Genomic DNA, 11654 nt, shown 5'->3' on the forward strand with positions numbered 1-11654 from the left:
CAAAACAATACAACCTCTGTCCACTCAAATCCGCAACCTCACAGTAGGTCGTGTCGTAACATCGCCGTCGCATCGTGGATTTACACCAGAGTGCATCTGGATTCGCACCACCCTTTGAGTGGATTCAAGGGTTTCTAATGGGTAGATTCGACGAGCGAGGGCTTGGGCAAAGAAGGACACCACCTGCCCACGTGTTTAATTTGACAAGCATGTTGGTGAGCTTGAGATTCTCCTACTGAACAGCCTCCGTTCAACAAGGAATACCGGGTGCATGGGCCCAAAAACGGAGTCTGTTGATTCAACTTGAGAAGGCTTGTGCCGTTTGTTTGTTAATAGTTTCAACTTGAGAAAACTAAAACAATGACACAATGTTGAGAATTTGAGATGCTTTAGGGAGCAATATATGCTTCACAATTTCCGAAAAAAACTCATTTTACAATTATAGTAAAATATTATTTTATTGTAAAATGAGTTTGTGTATTTGATCCCAAGTAAAAATGGCATGATTAAACAATCTCATATTCAATAACCAATATAATTTATAAGTGATTTTGGTCTAACAATATATATTTTTTAGTTTAATTTGTCAAGTACTTCAGTTCAATTAATTGCGTATGTTTTGTTAAGGAATAAAATAATTCAAGTGTAAGGCTAAGTAAAAAGCTGTTGTTTGGGACAAGCATTTCATTACATTTTTACATACTTTTATTCGTAAAATATGTTTGAAACCCTGTACGATCTTAAAAATATTAATTTAGTTCTCATAAAAAAATTATATTAATTTAGTTTTTCATCTAATAAAACATTTTTTATAATCCTCTATAATAATTTCATTAAACTCTAATATAGCGTGACTAATAAACATATATGTGTAATTTGATTACAAATAAATTAAATAATTTGTGTTGGTTAAACCCCCATAATAATCCTCAAAAATTATAATTTTACATTACTTTTTAAGTGATTTTCATGCATTTTCTAATGAAATTAGGAGAAATATGAAGAACAATATTAATGGATTCTAATGTCTTCTAAGTGTACTTGAAAAGGTAACAAAATGGTTAGCATAACTGTTTAATGGAATTATCATTAAAGACCATCAAGAATGTGCTTTATTTGTATAAAGATCAAATTAATATGAAAATTTTTATAAAGAACAAATTAATATTTTTAAAATTTTATTGGACATCAAATATATTTTACGCTACTTTTGATTAATTTGCTCCATTAATTACTTAGATGTTAAATATCAATTATGCATATGTTGCTAAAATATTTTTTCAAATAATAGTTTTAATAGTAATAAAAAATTTAGTGTGTGTAATTTCTTGTAAGTTTATGGAGTGAACGATTTTATTATTTCGGTTGTTCTTTTTTTTTTTTCTATCACTACACACAGATTCCTTTAATTGTTTTTAAAAAAAATTACATTGGCATCTTTTTATTATTTTTTACTGCAAGCACCTTTTATATTATTTTTTACTGCAGGCACCTTTTATATTAATCACTCTGAATTATTTGAAAAATATTATATGTGTGCTCCTATAAAAATATTGTTGTTGTTTTGTAAATGTTATTATAAATGTTAAAAATAGTAGAAAAATTACGTGAGATCTCAAAATACCTCAATGATACCATAGCAATCTACTCTTTTCTATGTTAGGACTTACGTCAATACATCTTAAATTATATTACCTCTTACGTTAATGCATCTTGTTAATTCTTAAATTTGACAACATTAATTCAGTAGCCAAATTGTAAATGGGGGGAAATTATATAAAGTTACACAAAGAACAAAGATTTTTCAAATCTTCTAATCATCGCGGATTATCCTTAATAAAAATAATGTAGACATCGTGATTAAGCAAAGACCTGTAGTGACAATGCCATCCCATCAGAAAACTAAGATTCCGCCCTCCCTTTTCTTATTAATTTATGAAAGATGAATTTTCCACGTGCTTGAAGGACGTACACAACTTCAATGAAAAGTGGAAAAAATATGAACCCATCCTATGTTTGAATGAATGGGACGGAGGAAAGTGAGGAATTAACAAGATGATTATATTTTTTCTTAAGTAAAAACTTAGGAAAAACTCCTCAAACCCCATCCTAGTTAAAACTAGTTTAGTAACATTATCACATTGAATAAAAAAATATTATCACATTTAACTGTCTGAAATAATTGTCCTGTGACAATTGAAAGGAACCAAATCAAACTATATGCGCTCAAATAATTCTCAATAAACATCTAAACAACAAAGTACGGCTTTTTTATTTAAATGTATAACATATAAACTTAAATTGTTTTACCTATGCGATTAATAGTATTTAAAAATGAATATTTTAGGAATGATTTGATAGTAGTAATAATCTGACAAGGGAAGAAATTAAAAGAAGGGTTTGATTTCAGTGTTACATTTGGAGTGTTGGACACGAAGCACAGTGGTTCCACAGGTCAATGTCGTAGCTGGGGTAATCCTGTATTGTGGGAGCAATGTGTGTTGTTGTTGTTGTTGTTGTAGCAATGTATGAGGATGATAGAAATGCGGGGAATTGCAAATCACTGCAATATGTCTCAGTTTGTCCATTCAGTTGTGATGCCACAAGCTGATCAAGGGATTCCCAGCTAGTGAAGCCACCACAGTAGTCGCTTTCTGTGACCATATTCATGGTCATGGATTTTGGGCTATCTAGTGTTTTGAGAGGGACGTTCTTCTTCTTGAAAACTCTACAGACCACCCACCCGTGTTCCATCTCATTGGTGTTATTAATGTCGTCTAGCCTGTATTCATGCATGATCCAATCAGACTTTTGGCCATTGGGGGCACGCCCTTTGTAGAAAACCAATGTTTTTCTCATTCCAATTATCTTCCCGTTGCTATATATGACCTTGTCGCGCCCCGTGGCCTTCCAGAACCCAACACTGGTGGCGCGGTTTGTGCGGCTTCCCGTGGGGTACTTCTTGTACTTGTGGCTGAACAAGTACCAATCGTTTTGTGGGCTGCTTCCTATTTTGCACATCTCTGCACAAATTAATCAATTACATGCACTACTCATTAATTATCTTAGCTACTTAGCAAAAAAATCATCACCTTGTATGTCCCATGGTTCGAGCCTGTTGAGATCAACATCGCGAATCACGTCGAGGTCGATCTTCTCGTTGGACATCTTCTTCCTCAAATAGTACTGCAACAGTTCCTCTTCGGTTGGATGAAACCGGAAGCCTGGAGGGACTTGGGATTCTCCATTCACACATATGCTCATCTCCATCTCCGGCATTCAGAGTTTTGTACAAGCTACAAATGATCTAATGCCAAGATAATCAACGTGTGTGTTTGTGTGTTCTGGAATGGGTGTGTAAAGGAAGACTATATAGGTGATGTGGATCAAATGTGTCATGAAAACCATCGACTTTAACACAAAATATATAAAGAATAACAAAATGTTGTTTATAGATATATTTTTTCATATTTGTGTGATGTGGATCAATCTTAAATTATCATTTATAATAAAAATATTGGTTTTTTAATAATTATTTTAAAATTATATTTGTAATAATTACTACGAGAAAAGAGACGCTTTGCGTGGCTTGGTGCCTTTCTATAACTTCGAAAATAAAAAGAATAATAGAAGTTAAATAATAATGGGTGATTTATAGGATGCAATGGTTAGTATACTTTGTAAAGAGTGTAGTTACAAGAAAGTAAAAAAGGTATTCAAGATTCACAAAATACATTTCACATCCTAATTAATATTTATAGATACTTATTTACCCTACACGTCAGTCTTATTACATGAGAGTATACGCCTAATCTTTAGGAGTTGGATTTCCCAAACAAACTTATTAATATTCAAATGTATTTAAATATTTTATCTATTGGCAGATAATTAATTATCTATAAATTCACATATTATGTACAAAGTATGATTATCTTTTACCTTTTATCTATAAACAAACGTTTATCTCTAACATTATCGATAAGGTACGACTATCTTTTACTTTTATCTATAAACAAGTGTTTATCCCTAACATTATTTATAAGTGTTTCCAACTATTATCTACAAGTCAAAAATTATATGCAAATGCTACAATAATTTTTACAAACCAAAGCCGATAGTGACACTCAACTAATATAAATACGAGTTTTATCAAACTCATCTACACAATTCCATCACACACAACCAGTGTGTCTCTCTCTCCCTCATACTAGTGTTACTTAAGCATATACATGTTTTAGTTCACTCATTTTTATTTAAACTTCGTAGTCTTTTTGTTTTGCAGGTCTTCTTTTTTGTCAAAAATATCCCTTCAAACAGATGTCTAAAGTTCAAGATCTCACTTAACTACGTCCACCCGTGTTACGGTTTTAGATTTTGATAAGAACAACTATTAACGAAGATAATTATAAAGATAACATTGATAAAAAAAAGTGTATATCAAAACTAAATTTGACATTTTTTATATATAGTTTAGATTTATTGAATAACGAACTAAAAAAAATTACGCTAAAAATACGTAAAAATTAAATTCTATGTATATAAAAAAATTAAAATAAGTAAGAGACAAAGAAATAATGACACATATATATACACTTAAAAAAATCATACTCAACTAATGGAACTGTAATGAAAAAGAGGGGACCAAACTGTTTGTTTTAGTTAACAGATAAAGGTTCATCAGACACCAGTAACAATCGAATTGGTTATACGTGGGGGACAAATCGAATATATATCTTTCGTTTCTTGCTTTCATATTATTTTAAAATAATATTTCAATAATAAAAGTAATAATTAAGTGAGAAAATATTATAATTTAGTACAGTATAAAACTATTAAAAGACAAAATAAGAGTAAAATAATCTAAAAAAACAAAGTAAAGAAATCGGGGTTTTCCAATTCTTACGCCAAATCTGACAGTAAACCTAGCCTTCCTAAATTATGCATGTCTTTTTATTAGGAAACTAGCCCTTACTGGTTCCACTAAGATTAAAAAAATAAAATACTTCAAAAAGTATAAAAATTGTAAGAAAAAATATAAAAAATCATTTGTATTATTTTTTAAAAAATTATTTTTTTGGTGAATAAAAGAAGAAGGATCATCTCCATTATTAAAAAAAATGGACATCTTTGTTTTTACTCTCCTTCCCTGAACACGTGCTGCTATGCATATGCAATAAGTCTTCTCTCATTTATTTTTACTTTGCTCTCTTTCTCTTTCTCTTTCTAATTTTTACATTTAATAGTAATTTTTTTCAAAATTCTCATTTTGCATATGATTTTGTAATTTCATATGATTTTGTAATTTGCTTCCATATTATTTTAAATAATATTTCAATAATAAAAGTAATAGCTAAGTGAGAAAATATTATAATTTAGTACAGTATAAAACTATTAAAAGACAAAATAAAGAAACAAAGTAAAATCATCCAAAAAAAATAAGTAAAGAAATCGGGGTTTTCCAATTCGTACGCCAAATCCGATAGTAACCCTTCCTAAATCATGTATGTGTTTTTATTAAGAAATCTCTTGATTGAGAGTTAGATTAATTCATTTAAAATGTAAAGATTAGAAAATAAATTTTATTTTCTTGATAAAATATTTTTTATACAAAGAATCATGATATAAAATTTTTCAATTAATTGAATAAAGTGTGTAAATTATTATAATTTTTTTCATACTTTATAATTCAATTTCTACTGATTAAAAAAACAAACTTTGTCAACATGCTGGATTTTGTAATATTAAACACTAAGTTGTCTTTAGCATATTTAACTCCACAGAAGTTATATATATTGGAAAACTTATATATGTATTTGCTGCTCACAACTTAAAACAGAAGAAAAAACAAACTATTACAGGATCGCAAGTATTACTTTCTGAACAAAAAAAGTGAGATATGTTAGTTTGATCAAATTATACTGTTTAAAAGTTAAACTTAAAATGACATCAAATTAAATAAAAAACGAACAATCAAAATTAGGAGTAAAAGAAGTTCTAATGTTGCAGAAGTGGATAGGCATTAGTCATAATAAAATGAAGGATGGGGTTAGTTCACTATTTGGCGAGAAGAACCACCTACCAAGAAAGATAAACAAAGGAAGTACAGTGTTAGGAAGGGGCCCATGAGTATGCAGTGTGACTTAGGGGCCCATAACGATTGACGTTGTGGACAATTTGAAGAGTGAGGGCGCAGGCCCACATCCACTACTATGACCCCTGACCTTAAAACAACCATAGACCATCCCCCCTTTCTTTCTCTCTAGAGTCTATCTAGGGTACAGATATGCCACCCAGTTTATGTTCTTTCTCTCTCTTGTTTGGTACGACCAACCAAGGCAACCACCAGAAACAAAAAAAAACCTAAATATGTTTTTTATTTATGTAAATTAGTATTTTTTTTATTCTATGTAAGTTCACACTTTTTAAATTTTAGTCCATGCGGTGATGCTTGCTTTTACCCGACTCGATTGTAAATGTTGGATGCAAAATCCTCTACTTGTTCAGCCCAACCGTGCACATCAATGGAAATCTTGCTCGCAAATCTCCCAAAGAGTCATATTGTGACTTTCTCTTTCAAATATGATATGGGTTAATTGTGAGTTAGGATCATGTTTTTGTCTTTCATGAAAGACAACTCTTGTTCTGATCTCTCCTATTTCTATTTCCAATAGCATAGTTGTGTAAAAGATTTTGGTTTTCGAGTGACGAGTGTATGAATTTTTTATAATTTTAATGAGATTATCTATTAAAGTCGTTTGATCCGTGTGATATTGTATTTTTTTATCTTTTTAGATCTCAAAAAGATTAGACGAGCTAATAATTTTTTCAGTTCTTAATTTTTTAAAAATAAAATAAAGACAATAGCAAATTTTAGCTATCATTATCTAAAATTAATTATTTTAAAATGATTAATGTTATTTTTTATTTATTATGTTTTAAAATTATTTCTCATTGATATATTAAGTTTTAAAGTTTTTATTTTGATTCTTTATGTTTTAAAATATATTATTTTAGTTTTTTTAAAATTCTAAAATTAATAAAATATTAACGTTTTTAACTAAAAAAATTAAAATAATATATTTTTAAAAATATAAAAAATCATAATAAAATTTTTAAAACTTAATATATCAAAATGAAACTATCACACATAATAGAAGTAAATTTAAAACAAAAATATTTAGTTTGTAACTTTATATCATGCAAGTGTTAAAATAATTCAAATTTGTACGGGAGGGATTCAATATCTCGTCACTCATCCGGCATGCTTCACGTGTCAAGTAATTTAATAGCATGCTTACGTGGGAACATGCGTAGTTTGACTTGTTCCAATATTTTTTGTTAGCGTAAAACAAGTTACTCCAATAAATATTCACTTTTGATTACAACCTTAAGTTAAAAATAGAAGGGCGTCATCGTAAAGAATCTGAAATTTGATAATGATCGATCTCCTAAAAAGTAATGATAAATAAGTAATTTAGCTCATTGAATTTTTTTTTACTGTTGTATATGACTAATTATGCACAAATAAATAATTATGATTATATCAAAGAAAATCTCACTCAATTAATTAAATAAGATGTGTAATTGTTATAAATTTTTTGATATTATCTTTAATTTTTATCAATAAGAGAATAACTATCATTATTAATTATTATATATCTACATAAATGGTATAACATATTTTACTTATAATACATATATTAATAAGAGTTTAATGTTTATGAGTTAATAAACTATAATATTTTTATATTATTATTAAACCATAAATAATTGTTTAAATTACTTTAAGATAATTATTTTAAAAAATAATAAAATTATCATATATGATATTTTGTTATTAGATGAATGTGTAAAAAAATTTACTCTATCAATACATAATTATTTTTTTCTATTAATAATTAAAATGTTTATTAATATAATTTAGCTATATATTAATTTAAATATATAGTTATAGTTTAATTTTCGTTACAAAATTTATGTTAATAAAACATACTTAATAATTAATATATGTTTTTATCTTAAGAAATGTGCACAAGTCTCGCCACTAATCATTTTCATTATGCTCAAAATTCCCGGGCTCTAATCATCAGCTTTAGCTCATAAATGATGGTGCAACCACTTTTAGTTACTAACCAACATTATGGTCTTGATCTTTCGTTTCCGTATCTCATTTGTAGAAAATTGGCTTTTAATATTGTCATGTTAATATCGATTATGATAAAAATTGATGTTAAAAAATACACGGTAACGCTTTTGTAAATAAGATGTTATTATTAACATTGATTTTTTAAAAATCGATGTTATGTGTGCTTAAACAACATTGATTTTTTAAAAAATTAATGTTGTTGGGTATGTTATAAAAGAAGGGTTCTGGTGTCCAAACCTTTTTTTGTATCATGTCAGTTCTCGTGTTCTCCTCTTCCTCCCTGCGGCACAGCAACTCCCATTCTCTTCTTCCTCGCTACTCTCATTCTCACTCTCCTTAACGTATGACATGTCCACCGTGCCGCCACCACGTTCTCACTTTGTCACTGTAACTCTCGTTCTCGCTTTGTACTCTCGTTCTTGCTCTCACTCTCGCCCTCTCGTTCTCAGCTCTACCCTACCTGGTTCTCGTTCTCAGTCACAAAAGGTTAGTTTTATATCTATGTTTGGTTATTTTTGTGTTTGGTCATGAAAATGAATGTTAATGAGACTTTATGCTAGTGTGAGAATTCTATCACAACCTTAGGCCCCCAATATTTTTCTTGATAAGTATATCATTGTTGATTTTCAAAAATAGGTATATGCACTATTGTGTTTTTCAATTCCGTGGCATGTATTTGTTAACTCATTAACAAGTGCACCAAATTGTCCTAAGTAGTAAAGTAAAATGGAAGTCCAAGTGTCAAGTTCATATGGGCTTTATTTGTACTTAGATTGGTGTATACCCAATTTTTTGGCAATTCATGAATTAATTTAAATAATTGTGTTAAGGAGCAGTAAAATAAAGTGACATAAAATTAAACTAATTATCTAAAACATGCAAGGGTAAGAAAAACAAACATTCGAAGAGGTGAAATAGAAGTTGATTCAGAATACATATATGTTGGGACCTAGCCTACCAAAACTACTCTCGATGTGATGTTAATGATTTTTTTTTCTATTTAATATTATTCCGATTATCACCTATTTCTACTCATATGCTCTAATCATAATCCCTCATATGAAAGAGTATAATTTCTCTAATTCCTCTCTTAATCCCTTACGAGATAGACTAGTTAAATTGTATTATAAACATAGATATATATATATAGGCTCAACAATTGCATTTTATCTCTAAAGATGAATTATTTAGATGTACTTTTTCAGTTTTTAAGAGATAAACATTTTCCCATGCCTAAATCTTAAAACATACATTGAATATGGATGACCAAATCACAATCAATGAAATTAAGCATAAAAAAGAGACAATGAAATTGAAATAACATTAAATAGATAGTAAGAATCATAATAATAAAAGCGTTTGATTGTTAGACTTCCAACAAAGGAGAATTTGGTCTCTCATTATCATGAGAAACTTTACAATTACAAGAGGGTGATGAAAAGAGAATAAGAATGGAGATAAAGGAAATGAATGACTCTTAATGGTTGATTTTCTTTATTCCTACATGAATCCTAGCCTTAACTCTGTGTGGGATGCTCTATACTTTTATGACAACTGAATAATGAATCAAAGAATTTTCTCTTGCCTTCTTCCTCTTTTAAAGATGTAGTCTATTTTGATTTTATGCGACCTCACACTAAGCTTAAAGTAAATGGTCACGCGTTTAACACACACTAAGAACAATAGGAGTACCATAGGGGCGTAATGATATTCTTCTCAAGTATATATTCATCTCTCATGTGTAGTCATGTATAAGGTATTTCTAATTATGAGATAATTTCTCCATGATATATACAGCAGGCTTAACGTAATGATATATATATTATATAATTTATTGTGAAATAAAAAGGATGAGAAAGAAGATGGTCAAAAGGAAGGAAACATGTGTGTGTGGTGTGATTGGAGAGAAAGAGATGGTGACATTGGAAAAAGCTTTAGAAATAAAAGGAAGCACTGAGATGTTGTCTAACAAAAATTTATTGACCAAACGGGCAAACTAAATAAAAAACGTATCACCAAATTTTTTAGATAAAATATTGATTTAAAATAAAACGAGCTTGAACACCTTTCATTAAATCAATATGAGACTATTTCGATCCATTAAAACTTTTGAAATAGTTATACATATTTTGAGTTGTTTTAGATTTCTACATTAATTTTTTCGTTGCTTATATTCTTCCTTACACTACCTCATCTTTTTCCCCACTTTTGTTATCTAAAAATTAGTTTATGAATGGTGCAAATGACATTTGTGAAGTTAGAATATGAGTTTATGCTTAAGTTAATTTCAAACGTTAATTAATAGGATAAAAGTTATTTTCCATTTATATATTTTATTGTGATCTTATCTCTAATTAATATAAAATTTGGATTTTTTTTAATATTTTAGAATGTGAATTTGATCCTAATTCAATTTTAAAAACTAATTTATAGAATAATGATTCTCTTTTACTTATATATATATATACTATATCTTGATTTTGTGTCTAATATTGGATTCAATGTAAAGTGAAAATTATCAAATAATTACATGGTTGATCAACATGGTTTAGATTAGGATAATTTTGAGGATGATGGTGTTGTAGGTATCAATGGAATAATTGAAACCAAAGATAAACCCCTTTCTTTTGCATAAACCTTGACAGTCTTATATGCCAACAAATCAACAATGATGAGGTGACAATTTGTTTTTGTTTGGACTATTAATCCGCATAGGACTCTCCAAATCAGAACATCCTTGCCAAAGATTCCGGAGAAGGAAAACTAAAATAATGACACAATGTTGAGAATTTGAGATGCTTTAGGCAGCAATATATGCTTCACAATTTCCAAAAGAACTCATTTTACAATTATAGTAAAATATTATTTTATTGTTAGATGAGTTTGTGTATTTGATCCCAAGTAAAAATGGCATGCGATTAAACAATCCCATATCCAATAACCAATATAATTTATATAATTATCTTATTTTGAATTTAATTATTAATGTTATATATAACTATCACATTTAATGTTTTATTTTAATTTTTGGTTCATATAATTTGTGTGTAAAATTAAAACTTTATAATTATTAATCAAAAGTTCATAATTAAAATTATACTAAAATGCATAAATATATATGTAACAAGATTAATAAATATTAAAATCTTAATAATTATTTTTTAATCATTATATTCTTTGTTCACTTCAGCAAAAATATATATGGCTGTAATTTTAATTGAAATTTATACTTTTTATCTATAATTTTTAATTAAAAGTTATAATGAAAATGTTTGAAAAATATTTAAGGTATTATATTTAGAAGTTGTAAAATAAATGAAAACTATTTACCCACAATTTGTTTTTTTATAATAACTATTTACTTAAAGTGAATTAAAAAAATAATTATTAAGATTTTAATATTTTTAATTTTATTATAAATTTAATTATTAGCTTTTAACTAACAAATATAAAGTTTTAATTTTACAAATAAATGATATAAAAATAAAAATTAAATATGATACATTAA

General features: G+C 28.1%; 1 protein-coding gene across 1 annotated transcript; it reads right to left on the reverse strand.

Moving 5' to 3' along the window:
• Window positions 1-2266: 2266 nt before the first annotated feature.
• On the reverse strand, window positions 2267-3365 carry LOC114398223 (NAC domain-containing protein 43-like). Its single transcript, XM_028360393.1, has 2 exons — window positions 3093-3365; window positions 2267-3023 (listed from the first exon to the last, which is right to left on the reverse strand). Exons 1-2 carry the CDS (start codon window positions 3277-3279, stop codon window positions 2413-2415), a joined length of 798 nt encoding a protein of 265 aa, XP_028216194.1. The 5' UTR covers window positions 3280-3365; the 3' UTR covers window positions 2267-2412.
• Window positions 3366-11654: the final 8289 nt, after the last annotated feature.

This window comes from Glycine soja, chromosome 19, assembly GCF_004193775.1.
Source record: "Glycine soja cultivar W05 chromosome 19, ASM419377v2, whole genome shotgun sequence".
Classification (NCBI taxonomy): domain Eukaryota; kingdom Viridiplantae; phylum Streptophyta; class Magnoliopsida; order Fabales; family Fabaceae; genus Glycine; species Glycine soja.